This window comes from Pagrus pagrus, assembly GCF_965226575.1.
Source record: "Pagrus pagrus genome assembly, chromosome: 6".
Lineage (NCBI taxonomy): Eukaryota > Metazoa > Chordata > Actinopteri > Spariformes > Sparidae > Pagrus > Pagrus pagrus.
In genome coordinates, this window is record NC_140190.1 from 31702210 (window position 1) to 31723280 (window position 21071).

General features: G+C 40.1%; 1 protein-coding gene across 2 annotated transcripts; it reads right to left on the bottom strand.

Annotated features, from left to right (window-relative positions):
* Nucleotides 1–18: 18 nt before the first annotated feature.
* On the bottom strand, nt 19–20651 carry rhpn1 (rhophilin, Rho GTPase binding protein 1). 2 transcript variants are annotated; one of them, XM_084355177.1, is made up of 16 exons: nt 20430–20651; nt 20151–20244; nt 17334–17449; nt 10542–10670; nt 8721–8796; nt 7084–7161; nt 6793–6917; nt 6033–6199; nt 5405–5592; nt 5160–5316; nt 3703–3831; nt 3361–3555; nt 3204–3280; nt 2980–3126; nt 1801–1953; nt 19–1669 (listed from the first exon to the last, which is right to left on the bottom strand). In XM_084355177.1, exons 1-16 carry the CDS (start codon nt 20447–20449, stop codon nt 1460–1462), a joined length of 2061 nt encoding a protein of 686 aa, XP_084211303.1. In that variant the 5' UTR covers nt 20450–20651; the 3' UTR covers nt 19–1459. The 2 variants fall into 2 exon arrangements, with proteins under 2 accessions (XP_084211303.1, XP_084211302.1); XM_084355176.1 differs by having other exon boundaries at nt 19–1672.
* Nucleotides 20652–21071: the final 420 nt, after the last annotated feature.

Sequence of the window (21071 nt, forward strand, 5' to 3'; positions counted from 1 at the left end):
TCAAAGAGTTGAAGCTGATAATAATTCACTTTTACTTTATTTACACATGAAAAAATACTGTGCAAATCCCCAGATGCAGTCGTTGAGGGATGTTCAGATATTCAGTCACAAACACAAAGAAAAAAATATTCCTCCTGACAAACATTTACTTACTCACACACAGAGTACAGAGAACTGAGGAGGGCGTCATAAGAAGATTTGTCTGTCACTTTGTTGTCACAACATGACGAGTTTGTTTTCTTCAAATCGGAAATTACTGTCATGATTATCTTGCTATTTTGCAATCATGGCATAAATTCTCAACCCTAGCTTTTGTAATTATTATTTTTTTTAAATCAATACAGAAAACCAAAACAAAGATTGTGAGAAACAACTGTGTTTGTCTCCTCTGACTTTCCATACTCATCACTGTGGATCACAAATGGCACAAACAAAATAAAAACAGACAGCAGTAAGTTTTAGCTGGATCAAACAATAATGTGCTACAATTCTCAGAATTCTAGTCGTATCAAAATCTTACAAAAAGTTCATACAATGTTAATTACAATAAACATTTTTCTCACTAACATCTTCATCCATTGTTCCTAATATTGGCTGACTGTAACTCACAGTACAGTGGCTGGACTTCAACCCCCGTTCTCACAAACAACCTGTCAATGTATGTCATGTTCATTATTGTAATGCCAAGTCACAACCACATTGTTAACAAGAGATTTGTCCTTTTCAATATTCACAGTGTTTAAAAATACCAAACTACAAAAAAACCTCTGAAGTGCTTTTAATCATCTAAAAATGAGAAAACTAAACACAATAATATTCTCCAAAATACTGATCTGAGGACGAGTCCAACATCATACTTCTTGGTGAAGTATCAGAGGATAAACTGAACATAATCAATAAGTTTCAGATGGTTTGTGGGGCACTTCAGTGGTTCAACAGGTGACCATTTCAGGATAACATAAGACACAAGAAATTTGGTGCACGCTCGTTAATTCTGCTTTGCCCTCTCAATATTTTAGTTAAGTTACATTAATTTCAATACGCATTTTGTGTAAAGTTGAGTAGAAGGAGAGTTCAGTAAAGTCTCTCTAAATTTTCACTACAGATTGTGCCTGCTGTGTCTGGTGTCATTGTGTCATGACAGGCGTCATTATATGGACAGAAATAATCGAGGTGCATTAGCCGATACAGAATGTGATTACTAAGCTCCTCTTGTACCGTACTTTGAGGTTGTTCTACCTGGTATGTGTGCCTCCATGACAAAGTTGCCAGATACATTGGACCATGCTGTAGCACATTTTAACTTGGCTACGCTTGTGCTCTCATATCAGAGCACTCTGCTGCAGCAGCGGCTGCTGGTGTTTCCTGGTGCAGCACTGCAGCTGGTCTGAACGTGGTCCCAATCATACCGTGTGCTTCACTGCTGTGATTCCCTGAGTGGTTCCTGTGCAGTCCTGTCTCAGTACATGGCCTCTGCGTCTCTGATGCTTCCAAACGACAAACTGAAAGTGCTTCCTAGTCTCTTGGTGACACCGCTGCCTTCCCTCTTCTTCTTCCTGTTCCAGTTCAACAAAGAGGCGGAGCTCTGGCCCTTACCTCCACCTAGCAGACGCTGCCGAGTGTTTTCTTTGTCGCTGCCGTGGGACAGCATGATGGCTCTCCTCTCCACCTGCTAACACACACAGGTAAAGTATTGGTCACTACACAGGTAAGCACACATATTGAAACAGCAGCCACTGTACACACACACACACACACACACACACACACACACACACACACACACACAAAATTACTTACCTGTGATTCATGTGAGTGTAGTGTGACCACACTGAGCTCCACTCCTCTGTCGCTGCAGCTCTGCAGCATGTTGACCACCTCGCCATGTTTGGCCCATTTACAGTCCTGTCCGTCCACTGCTACTATGTAGTCTCCTTCCCTCAGTCCCGCCTCCTGCAAACCCACAAACATCATGTGTCAATCACTAAAACGTGAGATATTTCCAACCAATCATCATCCATCTGCTGTGTTAAAGTTTGTCTGAACCACAGATAGACTGTATGACTGTCCTCACTCAGGCTGCACAGTTTAAACAGTAGTTTAAGAGTTACTATAGAAATGTGTTTTGGTGTCTTCTTTATGAAAGCCTGAGAACTTCGAATCTGGGAGCTCAAGTTTCATTTGTTATGGCAGACAGATTCACATTTGTGAACTTGTCTAGAGAGTCTGCCTTTATGTATGGAAGCCCTGATGGGCAAGTGAAGAAATTAATTTTTTTTGGTGAAATGTTTGTATTAAATTGTTTCTGTAATACTCATTTCGACCACAAGAGGCCGAAGTCCTCCACTCTACCCCATGTTTCACACTTTTTTTTTTCTCCTGGGAAAAAAAGAAAATTTTAAGGTGAAAAAAAAGGTCTTCTGAATATTTTTGGGCTGAATTTTCTTTTCATGTTTACATATGATTATTAAACATTCTCAAAGAAAAAAAAAAATCCACTCAGTTCATGTTTTACACCTGAAAAACAAATCTCCTGAGTGAGAAACCAAGTTTTTTTTTTCAACCAATTGGTTTCACAAGTCTCCTGGAAAAACAATGTCCACTCTGTTTTCATGTCTTTTCACAGATGGGGAAAAAATAACTTTAAAAGATTATCCTGGTAAAACTTTTTTCCCCCACCAAGTCATAAACACAGCAGAGAAAACAATTTAGAGTCGTACCTGAGAGACAGACAAGAAGGAATCAAATTACTTAATCTTAATGCATCCTTTTTTAAAATACAACTATGATCTTGACGTTAAAGTGCATAATTTTAGATTGAGGGCCAATTTAGAATGTTTGCATCATCACTTTCATACTCATGTACATACACATAGTCCCCCAAATTAGATTTGGATCACCAGAAAAAAAGGGCTTCGGTACTTCCAAACACTGAGCTGACTACTGTAACTGATGCAGATGAAGTCTGGATTTTCTTACCGCTGCACAGCCTCCAGGCACCACTCCAGCCACCAGGACAGGGGAGTCCCCTCTGAGTGTGAGTCCCAGGCCACCCTCTCCCCTCTGCAGGCAGATCACTCGTATGGGGCCCCAGCGAGCCCGAGCACAGAACACTGACAGAGGCCCCTGCAGCACAGCAACATTTCATCTTCAAATCAAGTACCAGGACTACAATTTGCAATTGGAATATGAACATGTCTTACCAGTTTTTGGAAGATATCAGTGACTTGGACTGTAGAGAAGTTTGGTGGAGTGATGTCTGGTTTTTGATGGGTGTGAGCTGACAAGAGAAGACACTACAATCATTTCCTGCCATTTAACCATTGCATATTATTGATAAGACATGAGCCAGATACTTACACTGTATCTCTGGCGCCTCTGCGGTTTCATCAAAGTCGTCCTCTCTGTCCAGCTCCGAGTACTTGTCCAAAGAGCGTTTGTGCGTGAGAGACAGCACGTCCTGCAGGATGTCCATCTTCCTCAGGATCTTACACAGACTGTGGACACGCATGGCCTCCTCATGTCTGATGACTGCACGCCGCAGGTGAGCTTTACCTGAAGACAGTGTTTTTAAAAATAACGTCCCTGATGTTTGCACAAAGGTTAACTCCATAGAACTGCAACTCACAGCAGCTACCTGACGTCTCCACTGCTGTGAATTTGGACTAAATATGAACATATTCTTAGTGCACGTGAACTTACCAAGCTTTCTTCTTTTTTCAGGGTCTTGCAAAACTTGGCTGAGTTGTGGCCCTGCAGGAACGTTGATGTAAAACTGGAGGAAAGCCTTCTCTGCTTCTTCGCCACCCTCCTCCTCCTCCTCTGCAGACACTACACGACAACGCATTCAAAGTTCATGTGTGTAGATACAGAACACAAAGAAATGTTTTGGGTAAGAATTATCAAAGGTGAAGTTAGTGTGTAAGGAAACAAGACGCTTCTGAAAACCCCAAAATTCAAGTCATATTTCTAATTTCTTTTAGTAAAAAGTAATTCAAATTCCTAATCAACAATTACTAAAGATACTTTTTGTTTATAAGAAGCCACATGTTAAAGTCATGGCACACCAATCAAACATTCTTCTTCTTCTTCTTCAAACATTCAAATGCAGGTCTGTCTGTCCTTGTTTGGAGAGGTTTAGTCAGATTTGACAGGGTTAGGGTTAAAAAACAGATCTTCGTTTTCCAGCCTACGACAAAGATGAAAAGCGCCCTTGCATTGTCTTCTTAATAACCATGACCTGCTCCAGATATTTAAAAAAAAAAAAATTTCTAGCATTTTTGAAGATGTCTTGCCATTTTTAGACATAATAGTACAAGTATCTAAATTACAGTAGATATACTCTTAACTCCCCATTTTGAGGTCATTTTTGAAGTCAACTGTTTGACTTGTTGAGTTTAGTCTGTTTTGTTATGAAATGTTTTGTTTGATCAATGTGACATGAGCAGTTAGTTTTAAAAACACATTCTCAGGCCCTGATCACATCGAGGCGCATTGCTACAGTTGGGGCCACTTCAAAACCACCTTGGAAAAGCACGTTGGGAAAAACAGCTGCACCACTGCAAAAGGGCTGTGTGTGCTACAGGGCAATGAAATGTAGCTGAAAGTTAGGCATTTAAACTTTTATGCATCTCTAAAAAACGCTAAAAAAACATGACGGGCAACACAAGAGAGAGAGGAATGAACACCGGGCCAGATGAAAACAATGGTTTTGGTGGCAGTGCATTGCGTTTCTAGCGATGTGTCTCAGTGTGATCGGCCACTAAGAAAACTGCCAACATAAGAATGTTCCCTATGGTTGGGAATGTTTGATAAGTGTGACACGGGCTTTCGGCTATTTTACATGAGAGGGGGCAGAATTATACTTTTCTTAGGGAGCTAGTTGTTTGACTGCTGTCCCACCATGAGATCCATCGCTGCAAAATATATTTTGTTTATCTTGCTATTCTTTTTTTTTAAGCTGTACATGTACAGTATGTGTGTAGGTGTGTTTTTTGTATGTTAATGTGAAAGTCTTCTTGTATTTTTTTTATGTGCAAACAAAGACTGTTAAAATTTAAACAACCAAATGTCGATTGGGAAATAGTTGGATACAACAGTGTGAACACCCCCCTGCATATATCAAAGTGAAATGCTCAGAGTGGTGTGGTGTGACTTACACGTGTGGTCGCAGTGTGCAACAGCAGCGTAGTAGTGTGAGAGGGCACGGAAGTGCTCAGATTTGACCTGAACCATGGACGCCCAAGAAAACGGCACATAGTCCTTCATCAGAGGCTGCGTCATGGTCTGCTGCACCAACAAGTACACGTCTGACACCTACATGAGACACACACATATATACAGCATGAAAATCACTATATATCAGCAGGAACAACAAAACACAACCAGAGACGTGTTCACTCACCCGTGCAGCCTCTTGTGCCAGACGCAGTTGAGACATGAAGTTTGTGTCCTGCGTGGTGAGTGTGACACGTTCAAACACACACTCCTGCACCTGGGCAACCATCAGCCGTACCAGCATGCAGAGTGATGGACTACTCATGTCCAGGCTTGGAGCATTAGAGAAATTCTCCTTCAGGTAATTAAATGCACCTAAACACACACAAGGAAATGGACATAAACACAGAAATATGAATAATTTTGTTCCAAAACAATAAGTTAGTCATAGTCAATTTACAACAATTTTGAGAGTCAGTTTTTCATTTAAGTAATTTGTCAAGCAAAAAATGCCAAAAATGAATTGGTCCCAGTTTTTGATATTTGAGGATGTACTGCTTTTCTCTGTGTTACATCATATTAAACAATGATGAAAACAATAATTAGCTGGTGCTCTACGTAAATGTTAGGATAATTATGAAGTATCAAAAAAAGAAAAATGGATAAAATGTGGATACAAACTGAACTACAGTATACTTTGGCAAATAAGGTGAAACAGACTTGGGTGTTTTTGTGTAAAACAATGTTGCCTTCGTGTTTGACATCCTGACAAAAGGCTGATGGAGCATTCAGGTGAGTATGTTTGGTTTCAGTACCTGCAGCTCTCTGAAAGGCATCTATAGCTTTGTCTATTCCAGCTGTTGCAGAGCGGTCCTGCCGTGCTCCAATCTGTGTGTACAGAGCACCGATATTGAACAACACACTTCCTTTTTCGAAGGCCAACGTACGCTGACAGGACGGGACGCCTGTCAGAGAGTCGTACCTGAGAGACAGACCAGAAGGAATCAAATTACTTAATCTTAATGCATCCTTTTTTAAAATACAACTATGATCTTGACGTTAAAGTGCATAATTTTAGATTGAGGGCCAATTTAGAATGTTTGCATCATCATCACTTTCATACTCATGTACATACACATAGTCCCCCAAATTTTTAAGACAATGCACCAGGACAATGACACTACAAACAGAGACGAGGCCAGCAGAGCTGCAACGATTGTTCGATTAGTTGTCAACTATGAAATTAATTGCCAACTGTTTTGATGATCGATTAATCAGTTTGAGTAATTTAAGAAAAAAAAGTCTACATTTTCTGATTCAAGCTTCTTAAATGGGAATATTTTCGCAGTCACATGACCCCAATTCAACGGATCATGTGTTTCACCTGTGAAAGACCAGAAAGACCCCAAATCATAAAAAAGCATAAAGTGAAGATGGCTGCAGTACAGGCTTGTCAGAGCATGGATGACATTTCAAACAGACTAATCACAGAACTCATTGTCATAACTATGTAACTAAAGTACTTTTAGCACAGGATTCAATAAACTTTTCCATTAGAAAGTACTGGTATCCTACCAGTGGAAGTGCACACCCAGGTTCCTGTGTAGGGGGAAGAAGCGCTGGTCCAGATAGTACATCTGATTGTAGTACTCCATCAGTAGCTCCAGACCAGCCTGGTTACGACTGGGTGTACGCATGGCCTGGCCCAAACAACATAGATATACATGTTATATTATAGACAGATAGTTTTCCTCTCATCCTTACAAGATGATATTCCTGATATTCTACAACCCCCTTAAATGAAAACCGGTCTTCATACTTAACTAAATCACCGCTCATTTTAGGTGTATGAGAGTATTTATTAACCTGTCTGAGCTCCATAAGCTCCTTGATTTCCTTGTCGTAGAGCGAGCTGTCCTCTCCGTAGTGCTCACAGATGAAGTCCTGTGAGGGGAGACAGACCGACGGTCACATGAAGACAAATCTGTTGAAGCTCAAGTATTCTCTAATATTTAAACAAACTGCAGGAGACTTGACTGAGCTTTTAGTACCCCTCAATAATCCTGAAACAAATATAAGACCAAAGATTCCCAAATTAAAAAAAGACTTGTTTTATCAGACATGAAATCAATTTAATTGACACTCCAGCATTTTTCTTAAGTTGGAAAATCAGGCTTTGACATACAGTATATTTAAGTAATGTTTAAAATTTGTGATTAAATGCAACTTCTCACAACTTTTCACAAAAAGAAAAGCCCTTTTTACACAGACTTGAAAGCCATTTCTCTGCCTTTGTTTGTTCATACTGAACCAAGCAGCGTTGGTATAAAGCCGCACCATTTCATACAGCAGCACGCCGGTGCTGCAGAACCAAAAGAGGCGTGACGGTACACATCATGACGTTGACGTCTGTGTGTGTTTTTTTACGTGTTTCCTCCAGTTTCCACCTGTTAATCTAAACAGGTATCCACCAACCATTTATAATCATATGGATGCAGTTATAATGTATTGTGATTGAGATCCTGACCCATCATGCATCATGGAAAGTGACAGTTGTGTTTTTTGTCTAAATTACATAAGTACATAGTCACCATCAGTAAACAGCAGACCCTGTCTGGCTTTCACTCGTGGGGAGGGATGCTGTTTTCTGGGGGAAAGTTCAGTATCAGTCAGGAGGGCTGACCGTCGCAGTGACTTTTTTCAATACAAATTGCTAGAGACAGTAAACTACAATAACACAATAGTGGAAGGAGACAAACGTCACATAATCCCCACCATTCAACTGCGGTTAGCGCCTGGCTCTGCTGCCGGGTATGGACGCTGTTTTTCAGGTAGAAATGTGACGAAGAGTCGGTAGGACAGACAGGATGACAGACACTTTTCCACGTATAACTGCAGTATTTTTTTCCTCATTTAAGTTGCCAAAGACACTACCAGTGACCATGTAATGGTAACAGTAATGTTACCATTACAAAAGTAATGTTACCACATTACTGTTTGGTCCTGTTGCTTTGTGGGTTGAAGTGTGGGACATTTCTCTTTTATTTGATGAGTGAAGGATCTGTTTAGTTGTCAGACTGTGAACACCATTAGACCGACACACCCCTGATCTGCGTCTCCAGCTATTCCATCCACACAGACGCTGGCTCGCCTCTGCTGCGGCTCTGATACTACCTCCGGAGGCAGATCAGAGTCGCAGTGAAACTGTCCCCCCTCTCTGCATCTGTAACTTTCACAGAGATGGCGATGCGGAGAATCGGCGCATGATTCCCGCACTGAAGGGCAGTGTTATTGGGGCTAAAGAGATGCATTAATAGTTTATGGGATGTGACCTTAATTTGGTATTTATCACAACAAGTAAGCTGAAACACTGTGACACACTTGTGAAATAAGGAAATTGATGTTAAATACAAGATTCACGTTTTTTCTCCCATAGAAAAGAAAATTCTCTAATTGAGATAAATCAATGGGATAAAATATGAATAGATGGATGCCATCTTCACCTGGATAGAAACTGTGAAGTCCACCTCTTTGGTTTCTTTTAATCCCAGTGGGATCATGGGAACATTGATGGCCTCGCTGTGAAAATAAATAAAAAACAGTGTGTGTTGGTTTGTGTCTGAACTTTCACAGGTTCCACTATGCTATGCAACACCAACATGTAAATACAGAGTTGTAAATACACAATCACAGTCAGGTCAGCACTACCATCTGCTCATCTTCACCCGAACCCAGCAGGCTCACTGCTCACGGCTTCATCCTGCTAATAAGCAAAGCTAAATCCAAGTATTAACCCTTACAGCCCCGACACCCCCCACAGTCACCCCCTCCCATTCACAATGAACATAAACACGCACACACACCAGGGGGTCATTAATGACACTGTAATCAGGGGATTTATCTCTCCCATGACCCCGAGCTGCACAGGGAAAAAAAATCTCCTTGCTGGGAAGGACTGCACGCATGCACGCAACGGACACGCACGCACGCATGCACGCACGCACGCACGCACACACGCACACACACACACACACACACACGTGTGTGTGTATGAGAACCCTCACTGACATAATTTCCTGGCCTCTTACAACAACTCTGACTGAAACCTAATTCTAACCTAAACTAAGTCTTAACCCCCAAAAAGCCTTTAACGAACTAAGTACAGGACATTAAGGGTAAATCTGGTATATTACTAGATCTTCTTAAAATGCTTGTTTTTGCCATTGTATTCTAAATGTCTGACAACATTATGGAAAGGATCCCAACAGTGATAGACTTCGTTGTTAAAGAGTAAAATCCCATTTTGTTTATCTGGAAACTGCTGCTACATCATTCTCGCTAAATCCACCAGACTCAATTTACAGAAACAGTAATTTCATTATCATAAAACACTTCATACTTCAACTCACAAACAGATGTCAAATTTTCCCCGTAAGTTTTCACATCTAACACAGTGAATTTTACTGCTTTACCAAATAGATAGAAGCTTCAAGCTTCATTCATAACATCAACATTGAAATTTCAAAATCTTTGATTGCTGCGCAGGGTTTTTCTCTTATTTCTGCATCACAGTTGATTGAGGAGTCTCATTCTCAGGTTGTCATATACCGACACTGAAAATGCCATCAGTACTTCATTTAATCTGATGAATCACTTTATATAATTGAGGAAAACCCTCAATTACATAAAGTGATTAAATTATGACTGCAGACAACTTTAATTTATTTTCTGTCAAGTTTGCTTGTAGTGAGTTTTACAATGATAAAATTACTGTTTCTGTAAATGGAGTCTGGTGAATTTTGCGAGAGCAATGTACAGTAGCAGCTGTTTGTGGTTAAACAAAAAGGATTTTACTCTTTGACAAAGAGGTCTCTTTGTGGGATCCTTTTTGTAATATTGTCAGACACAAAAACAGGCACTTTTAGAGGACTTACTTTGACTGTTGACATTACCCACAAAGATCATGTTGCAGCCTGTGTCACGGCTGAGGTGGTCTACTGGAACGTTCCAAAACCATTTGTACCCATCAGTCATTTACGCACCAAAATATATTAACATACGGCCCAGGTTAAAAAATACCTAAAATCCCCTTTAGAAAAATGTCAAGCTCTAAAACATGATTAGGTTCCCACAAAGATAGAAGTACACAAGCACATACACACAGTGCACCGTGTGAATACAACAATATAATGGATGCTTGTTGTCACTAATTATAATTGTCATTAGGCTAATGAGAGTGATCTGGAATTCAGGAAACAAATAATAAATGGGCCTTGTTTCGGCGCGCGTGTGTGTGTATGCGCGCGCATCAGTCAGCCGTCTACCTGTCTGTCTGATAGACCTCCATGTTGCTGTTGAGTTCCTCCAGCTCCTCTTTTAGCAGCTGCAGGTTGGAGTTGACAAAGCTGAGCTCCAGAGCCACCGTCTCCTTCACCTTGTTGTTTGTTGTTGCCCTGTACACACACACACACACACACACACACACACACACACACACACACACACACACACACACACACACACACACACACACACACACACACAATGCAACAGGAGAAAAAAAGGTTCATTTAGAATTTACTCTAAGTCAACATGCCAAAACTTCAAAAGGTAAATCAGTTATTGCCACTGAGCAGGAGTAGGTTCAGGCACCAACATCACAGACACTCCCACCTCCTAAACTGCACAAGTTGTATTAAAATTGTATTAGGTTAGGGCCAGACATTGAGCTCTTATCAGAATGCAACGATTTGCTGCTTTCTTCTTTATCATTAGAAATGTAATAAAAAAATTATTTTGGCTGTTGATCAGACAGAAAAAACAGTTGAGGACTTCAACTTCTGCTCTGGGAAACTGATAAGCATTTTAAAGTATGTTCTAACATTTTATCCACTAGTTTCCTTGGTAGGTCACTGGGGAAAATATTACGGGTGATACTTCCGGTGCTCTGCAGAACTAGCAGAAGTAACATACTGACACACCAGCCGCATTTCCATGGCTTAAGAAGCATTAGCTTATGTGGGCTAAGCAATAATAATGTTGTTGTCGTTTTTGCACAATAAAGTTTCATCAATAAAAGATATGCCGTACCAACAGCTCTAAGAACAAGGATTGGTTTCCTGTTACCATTAAGTTACAGGATGAGCTGGAAGTCCTTCCATAATTTGGCCAAGGTATCCTGGGGGCTGGTAATAAAGTGGACAGACCAGTTGAATAATGTTCAGATCAATGGATGATAAAATGATCAGTAGTAGCATTTCTAAAGCTTAATTTAAAGCACCTTACTACTTCTAGATTATTTCAGTAACTAATTTATCAATTAAACATTTCTTTGTTCTGATGCTTTATAAAAAAATTGTCATGCATCCCTTCTTCATCCGTTGCTCATGCTACTGATCACTGTCATTTGAGAGTGCAACTAGCAATTATTTTCCTCATCGATTAGTCAGCTGATTATATACACGACTCATAGATTAATTGTTTATACTGTCAGGAAGCTGAAAAATGCTCATCACAATTGTCTAAAGCTGAAAGTGACGTATTCAGATTGCTTCTTTTGTCCAACCTGGAACCAGCAACTGTTTGACATTTATGTGTGAAAAAGACTGAAATGAAATCGATTCTTGCCAAATAACTTTCTTGCAATCGACTAATGAGTCATCGACTGTGTTACTGTGTGCCCTTCGCTTAGCATCACAAATAACACATTCCACCTCTAAAGCTGCCTTGAAGGAGAATCTGCATTCATGACACCATAAACACACCCAGTCATAGACTTTTCTCAGACAAAAAGCCTCTTTAATGTATGCAACTATCATCTCTCCACCCTCTCCTCCATCATCCTGTGTTTCATTCACTTCAAGACCCTCCACCCCTCCTCCAATCACAGGGGGAGGAGTAAAGCAAGCTCAAACTACTGTGTGGAGGCCTGAGGTCAATGACACACAATGTTCCTGGAAATCTGAGGCATCACTGGGTTGCCACGGTAACTGATGATAATCACTTAGTTGGAAATGTGGTCCAGGAAATCCCCCTATCCCCCTAACTATGTTATCATTAAAGTTAAAGCTGTGTGTGTCTAAGGGACGAACAGAGAATTTAAAAGATGAGTATGGGTGATGAACAGACTTCAGCTGAGCATTTTAAAGAAGAGGACAGCACAACTGCACTGAATCCACAAGATGAGTAATATTACGCACAAAAGTGAATGATTCTGGCAGACTTTTCAATAAATCTACACTTTTCCGATGCAGAGAAATAATAAATACAGATAAAGAGACACAATCCACTCATGGGCAGCCCTAATATATTCTACATAGGGAAACACTGTTAGATAGTTATCTTCATTTCAGAGTTTTACCCGGTAAAAACAAAGACTTAAAGGAAAAGTCTTGATGCTGAATGAGTCGTCAGATTACAGAAGCCCTGAAGGGCAAGTTTTTTCTGGTGTTCCATTTTCTAAGTCTACTAAATTGCTTTCTCTCCTGTGTTTATGACTCGAGAACTGGTGGGAAAAAAAGTTTTGCCAGGAAAATCTTTCAAATTTGCTTCACTTTTTTTTTTTGTATCTGTGAAAATGTCTTTAAAACCAAGAGATTTTTTTTTTTTTCAAAGAGGCAAAATGCTTTTATTTTTATTTGCAGAACCAAGCAGAAAAAAAACAATTCTGGAGAAAACACAATTTCCATGTGTGAAAGCGAGTGGCAAAAAGAAATTCAGGAGGAAAAAATATTCAGCAGAAAATAGTCCTACAGAAAACACCAGTAGTGCAGCTGTTGTTATGTTCATCAAAGATCCCTTGAAAGTGAATCCAGCAAGTCAATGCTTGTTCACTTCTGTCTCTCAAACAGATGCCTGTGTGCACATGAGTAAACACACCAACACACATGTGGCGCAGTCTGGTTCTGGTTCTGACTGTGACAGCAATATTCAAAAATCACTCATGTAGCAAATACAAACACTTTTTTTATTTTTGGGTTCACATTTGCTGCTTGCTATTCTCATTTTTGGCAAAAGTGGTTGAAGGGCCAAAAACTGGTTGTCAATTTCTCCAAATGGTTGCCAGTGGCAACTCTTACAGTCATGCCCTGTAACTCAAAAACACCTGAAACATGACTTGAGTAAATGTACTTGGTTACTTCCCACCACTGCATATGTATGTACAGTAAATATAAATAGACATGATAATTTGTACAGACCTTATAGGAGGCAGATGTTTAAAAACAGTATTTTCAATTGTTTTTTGTCATGAAAACCAGTGTCTAGTGTAGAAAGTGAAAGTTGTAATTCCAGGACACATGACCAAACTGGGCTCAAACATGCAGCTGAAGCTCACCTCTGAGCTACTGTAAGTAATGTTAATCTGTCCAGTTAGACCACTTTACCTTCACTTCTCTCTTCATCTGTCAGTCCCTCCCTCCCTCAGTCACACACACACACACACACACACACACACCTATATCTAGGATCAAGCCAAGGGCAATCTGATTAGTCAGCTTTAAATGGGCTGCCAAATATCCCCTTCAAACACACCCACTTGCACGCACACCATTACCACAGCTGTGGAGAGAAAAATTACTTTCTTCCTCTGAGTGTACGCACTGACTGAGGAGCTGAAAACTTCTCATATTTTTGTAATAACCAACCAAGTGACATGTAGACCAGGATTAAACTTGTTACTGCCCCTCAGCTGAATTCCCACTCTGCAACATGCATTACGTCTTCATCAGCCAATCACAAACCCTGATGAGTTACAACCCCTCTTTCATCTGTAATTAGCATCTTAACCCCCCAACCCCCCACCCTCCCTACCCACGACCCAGTTCCAGAACAGTTTCAGAGTGAGTGAGGTGAAAACGAAAGCGAGACGCTTTGTTACATTGTGTGTGTGTGTGTGTGTGTGTGTGTGTGTGTGTGTGTGTGTGTGTGTGTGTGTGTACTATTACAGTTCACCGGAAAAGAGGAGGACAGACAAAAAAAAAAGGTCTGACTGTGCCAGACAAATAAGTGGGGGATGAGCTTCTGGGGCTCTGTTGGGAATCTCTGCATGGGAACAGGACAGGAGGTGGACACAAAGCCGGCTGATTACAAGCCGACGGGCTGTGTGGGGGGGTCCTCTTTGTCTGTGTGACCTACCGTCCCAATAGAAAGGGCCGGAGTGCTTGTTTTATTTCCCCTAAACTGAGTCATCACCTTTTAGGATAACAGCCAGAATCCAGTCAATAGTGGAGAAAGATAGGAAAGAATAAAGAATTAGTCAAGTCTGCCTATTAGAGCTGATACAATTAGTTGAAGAAAAAACTATTCACAACTGATGATTCAAAATTGTTTTAGTCAATGGGTATTTCCAAATATTCACTGGTTCCAGCCTCCAACAGGTGGGGATTTGTTGCTCTTCTCTGTTTTACTCTGTTTACAGCCTGCCCTTGTCGATCACATCTGCCCCCAGTCGACTCATTCAAGTCTCAGCGCAAAACGTACCTTTACATACTGTATAAGCGATTGAACCCTCCTGATCTGTACAGGCTGCTTGTTTTGATGTGTTGGGTTTTTTCTGTGCTTTGTATATTTCTTGTGTTGATCTTTCTCTGTGACGTGTCGACAGATTTCGCTTTGGTCTGCGTTTTTTTTAATGTGCTTTAAAAAAACAAAACCTTAACCTAATGAGTATTTTTATTCATCTGTACTCTCGATAAACAGGTTCGTCTGTAAAATGTCAGAAATTTGTAAAAAAAATAAAAATAAGAATCATCACTTAACTAATGCTCAAAGTAATATCTTCAAATTATTTTGTTTTCCAGTGGACAGTCCAAAACACAAAAGGTATATAGTTTACCTTTACGTAAGACAAAGAGAGGCCATAAATCATCACATTTAAAAAGCTAGAATGAGGTCATCAGTGGGTGTTTTGCTTGAAAAATTATGATAAATAAATTATCAAAAAAGTTCATCATTTTAATTCTAGTTTTATATCCTTATTAAATTTATATTTTCAGGATTTTGACCACAAACACACCCATTTGAAGATGTCACCTTAAACACCGTGGGAGCATTTTTCACAATTCCTTTACATTTATAGAATGAAATAATAGACAGACTAAACAATAATTAAAATAATTAGAAGTAGTAGCTTTGCCATCTATTATCCATCCTTCGCTGAGAAATTTCTTTCGGAAACTTAATTAGTTATAGCCAAACAAGTCTTGAGTTGGTTGTCTTTTAATTAAAACACTGTTGTTCCTGTGCTGATGTAATTAGATTCTGACACAGCAACACTAAGGAGGCAGAAAGTAGCTCCTTGCTTTAATAAAGTGACTCCTCCTCCTCCTCCTCCTCCTCCTCCTACTCACAAGTTGAATCTTTATGAGTAAAGGAGTGGCAGTAAGTGTGTTTTTAGAGAGTTCTCCACAGTGGGCTATTCATGCTGTTCTCAAAAACTATGCACATATATTAAATGTATCTTTCAGCCTTTGGTAATCTACCAGAGGCTGAGAAATACTTGAGGAGAAAGAAAGATGGAGAGAAGCTGGAGGGGATAAAGATGACGCTAATGTTCTCCGAGAGAATACTTTGATGTCCTGCCACTGTTTCTTTTTTTATTTCCCTCAGTTCTTCACCAATAAAACTTTGATGTGCTCTGTGAATGACAGCTAACTGCTTTTAAACACAAACCCAGAACCATTTGGTTTGGTCTTTATTTTTGATTGTGTTTGAGTATCATTTTGTATGACTACAAAAAATATTAATATTAAAAAAGGTAGAAGAGACAAACAAGCAAGCAGACAGACGCATAAATGTGTGTCCACACACAGTGAACACAAACAGAGCCATAAAACTGGGTGGTGCTGGTGTGTGTGTGTTTTGGAGGAGAGTGATCTCTGACCTTTTCCCATCACAGGACATCACCACAAAAGTGACAGAGCCAACAAGTTAACAAAGAGCAACCAACGCAGAGGAAGAGAACAGCATTTTTCAGTATTATGGTAGAGAGGAGAAGCTGATCTGGGAGCATGTTTCAGATGAAAATGACTGCCATGAACAAGGAGTCAACCTTACTGCATTAGAAACCACTGATGAAGCAGACAAACACGTCACAAAAAGTAGAGCCCGACCGATATATCAGCTGGCGGATATTATCGGCCGATATTAGGCATTTTCCAAACTATCGGTATCGGCATTTATAATGGCCGATAAATGAATATTTAAAAAATGAAATAAAAATGGATGAAACACCCTTCAACCATGTTATGAGTGTTGGCGTTGCATAGTTTGTCCACCAGAGGACCCTCTACAACGTCCCTGTTGGCAACACTCGTGTTTAGAACGCCACAAACCCTACGACCAGCTGATCCAGCCGAGAAATACATTGCTTGAATAACAATTATAAGAACATCCCCATCAGTTCTCTTAACTCAAATAAGCATGACAAAATTTGTGACTACCATGTCCAGTTTTGTTGTTGTTACGTGTAAGCCGAGAGTGAAACGGAATTAGCTAGTAATTTTGATGTTCCTCTGTTCCGTTGTGAAAACAAACACGTTTATTTTTAAACTGCATTATCATATTATTTCAGCGAGGACTCATAAATAACTACAAATTACTAATGTTACGGAAATCTGTTGGATGTTTTGTTACGCGTTTCTGGATTATTTGTATATATATATATATATATATATATATATATATATCGGCCGATATATCGGAATATCGGATTTTTAAATCACCAAATATTTGTATTGGTATCGGCCTTAAAAATCCTTTATGGGTCGGGCTCTAACAAAAAGCATATCTTAACAGTTTCTTGTCATTGAATTCCATTTTCTTAAACTGCCATCACCATTGCGAATATTCGGTTATGGACATAATTTCACTTCTTTTAACTAATGTGGTGACATTATCTTTACCCTGGCTCAGAGATTAATTGAAGCACCTTATTTTCCATGAAGATAAAGTTGCTCAACAGCTGAAACTACAAAAACCCAAGGCTGGGCTGGGAACATGTTCAAAACTAACTTTGACTTTACAAAATACTGTAATGTGCCATATTATCCCCCCAAATGTAGATTATCAGAGCAGTATAGAGAAAAACAGCCGTATGACTCATCCCAGCACCTCACCTGAACAGGTTCTCTGCTCCGGCTCTCATGCGCATCTCCTTGTTGATCTGCTGGTTGATTCGAGCTCGCCGGTGCTGTAGTTTACTGCGCTGAGTCTGGGCGAAAGGATCACAGCCCTGCAGAGAAAATACAGATGAAGAGAAGATAAAAGAAGTGATGGAATAATGAATGATAAATTGAAGCAGCAAATCTGACTATTGTAAGTGCTGAAGTATGTATGACATATGCCAGACGGAGAGGTTTTGAGTGAGGACATACTAGTCTCACATAAATGATCTTATTTCAACATTTTGCAAGGAGCACACTCGACTGCATCTCCCAGTCAGCAGTGATGAAGTTACAGGTAGTTGAGAAGTTAGCTTTCATTTATGAGAGCTGTTCAGCGGTCATTTGTCAGAGCTACCATTAGCCTATCTACCCTGGCTAGCTTGACTTTTAGCTCATCATTCTCTTTCTCAAAATGCTTTTCCATTGTTTTGGTCACAGTAGCTGTCGATGACATAAAGTTTCCAGGGTTGAGGTTACAACAAACGCAAGTACTTTAAATCCCTTGCCCTTTACCAAACTGATTGGCATGATATCTGCTTTGACCGGCACATCACACTTTCTCATCCAGACTATCAGCACCATTATCTTTGTGTAAAAGCGAGGACATTTTTTACCAGACGGCAGGCCGTTTTTCAGCCATGTTTGTGGCAATAGAGCTTAGTACTTTATGCCAAACCTGATCTTTTCCAAACCCTAACCAAGTGGTTTTGTGCCTAAACCATACCTGACCATAAACACAGTGTTATTACAACATAAGAAAGCCTTCCTGATAGATTTCACATGCTTACTTTGACTTTATCAGTAACCTATAATATGTTTTTGTTAGAGCTTATTTGTTGAAGTACAGTGCAGCTTTGACAAAAAGCTGCCTGAGAGGCTTGAGAGTCCATGCTGGACGGGACAGCATGACGATTGGTGTGTCAAAGGGTGTGTCAGAGCTGTGGGGAAACTGAGAGCTCAGGAGGGAAGAGCATGAGGATGCTAAACATGGTAATAACCTGTCATGGTCCAGCAGGAGGAGAATATGTTTAATAGAGGAGGGATCAGGTGATATGTCGGAACTGCATATGTGTCTGAAAATGTAAAGGCCTCTTGACTCTCTCTTCAGCAGGCACTCTGCCAGCAACACCAGTGCAGTTTCTCCACAGCTGATTGTTAAATGTCTGCCCACTAAAATCAGTAATCTTTCAAACAATGCACCACTGTTTCATACTTTAAAAGGTAAACACATGTACAGTAGGATGACAGATGGAGCAGCTGTACTGTAAATATACTGCACACTCCCTTTCCTTATCCCTGTGTCTTTTCTCATAGCAAACTCGCAGTTTCTCATTTTCTCACAGTCTTTCTCGCTTTATCTTTCTGGTTCCCTCTCACCCAGTTAAGGTGTTTGTTGAGCATGCGCACGTCAAGTAATCCTCAGAGTGCCTGCATGGATTAGACTTCTGGCCGAGCTCCCACCTCTGCTCTACCATCGGGGGCAGGAGGATGGAGGCAGCTCGACATCTGTGCAGATAAGGTCTGAAAGCCGCAGTTAGAAACCAGCGACGTCCAGGTGACTTTCTCTGAGCTCATGTCTTGTTTTTTAGCAACACAGATACAACCACGTAATCTGTAAACTGCTGCTGCGATTGCAGTCTTCTACCAACCAAAGGAGTGCGTTGCTTAAAGGCACCATGTCAAATCATTAATTTTCTTTATCCCTGTTTAACTCTACTGTATTGTGATTACGGCTTAGCAATATATCGTTATTACATCATTAAAGGGATAAGAGACTATACATCATTTTCGACTGTGGATATTGTAAAGTGATGTTTTTTAACCTCCCAAACTGTTCTACTTCTTCCAATTTGCAATATTGATATTTAGGTATTTGGTCAAACATATTGTGATATTTGATTTTGTCACCCAGTTCTAGCATTTATGAGGTGCTTTTGAGGAGATTTAAAAAATAGCAAGATGTAAGTCATGTATCACGAACAACCCTTCAAATATCACAATAGGCCTGGGCTCCAAATCTGGTCATACCACTCAGCCCTAACTGAGATGGTACCACTGATAACACTACCATAATTAGATGCAATCAGATGTAAGTGAGGAAATATGCTGGGTTTTTTTCCACAACTTGGGTGAGGTGGTTTTAAAGACTATGAAACTCACATTAATGCTGTCTTTTCTAATTTTCTTCTTTCTATACGATAATGCTTAAGGTAACAAAAGCAACAAAATACTTTGGTGGAAGTCACACTTGACAATAAAGACGTCAACTTTTGGGGTTCTTTTATGTCTTTTATGTTACTGATTCCAAATATCGACACAGCTCTTTTTATGAGACTTTGGCTAAGGAGCCTCATGTGGAGAGATCATATTTTGTTTTTCGAATGAATCTTATTATCTGACCTATAGCAGCAACAATTAGTCAATCAAAAGAATTGCCAACTATTTTAATAACCGATGAATAATTTCATTTGTTCAAGCAAAAAAATCTCATCTCCGCAAACATTTGCTGGTTCCAGCTTCTTTAATGTGAGGATTTGCTGCATTATTTGGTCATTTATGACAGTAAATGAAGAGTCTTTTGTTTTTGAAGCATTTGTTGGACAAAATATGTAATCTGAAGAAGTCAATGTGAGCTCTGGGAAATTGTGAGGAGCATTTTTCACATTTTTTTTTAAAATGAGAGTGTCTGAGAGTATGTGTGTGTGTGTGTGTGTGTGTGTGTGTGTGTGTGTGTGTGTGAGTGTGTGTGTGTGTGTGTAGGTGTGTCACCTTTCGGATGCTCCCACTGTGGCTGTCCTCAGACGGTAACGTTAAGGGCATATCGTCGTCCGAGGCACCGTCTGACAGGGACATCTCAAACTCTCTGTGGAGTAATGTCAGTATTCTTTTACTCAAGTGTAACTATTGGAGATATTTACTAAACATCGCCCTGTACTTAAAACACAACGCTCAGCTTTAGAATATGCGTGAACAAACACCTTACAAGCCAACAATGATGAACTTAAAACGGTTTGTTGAGTTAGCTAACGTTGACGAGTTACCACTTGCCTTGTCGCAGGTTCTTCCATCGTGAAGTGACGACAAATGCGGCCGAAAAGTACCTACATTTCTCAAAAGTGTGTACAATTCCCAGTTCAGTCACAACTCCGCGGTTCAACCAACAGGAGATTAAAATAAACAACTTTTTACTCCTGAAAACAGCCCAGCTTTAACTCATTACATTGTGATAGCACCTCCTCCGCTCGCTTTTTTCTGACTGTGTGCAGCTGCTACAGCTTATTCAAAGAGGCGGGCCGCTAGTGTAGAAACTAGCCAATCATATTTGAGTATTTAAGAACGACAGTGCAAATGACAAATCAGAGCGAGGATTATGACCGAACGACAGCCTGATTTGACCAATTACAAGTCGCTCGAGGCGTCCCCCTGCTCGGCGGGCCGTTGCTACGGCAACGTCAGGGCTGTGGCTTGTGTGTGGGCTCCGAAAAGATTGTACAGGCTCTCCGTGGGGCTCAAAACGTGAATGTAAATGATTATAACTTCATTTTATTGTATTTTCTACGGAGTCCCCGAAGGTACACGATGGTATTTTTTATTCAGAATCACCTTATTCTGAATTGTTCCGTCACAATAAGTTTTGTATTCTCTCAGATACATATTAGTGCAATCAGTTACAAACCAGGAAAATGTATG

Bases quoted from the DNA above. Each gene is read 5' to 3' on its own strand.
- rhpn1 (XM_084355176.1), bottom strand. From the start codon at position 20,449: ATGGAAGAACCTGCGACAAG. The intron at 8,797-10,541 runs GTAGACGGCTGA...TTATTTTCACAG, and splicing joins GAGGTCTATCAGACAGACAG to CGAGGCCATCAATGTTCCCA. The intron at 6,918-7,083 runs GTTAATAAATAC...TGTTTGGGCCAG, and splicing joins AGCTTATGGAGCTCAGACAG to GCCATGCGTACACCCAGTCG.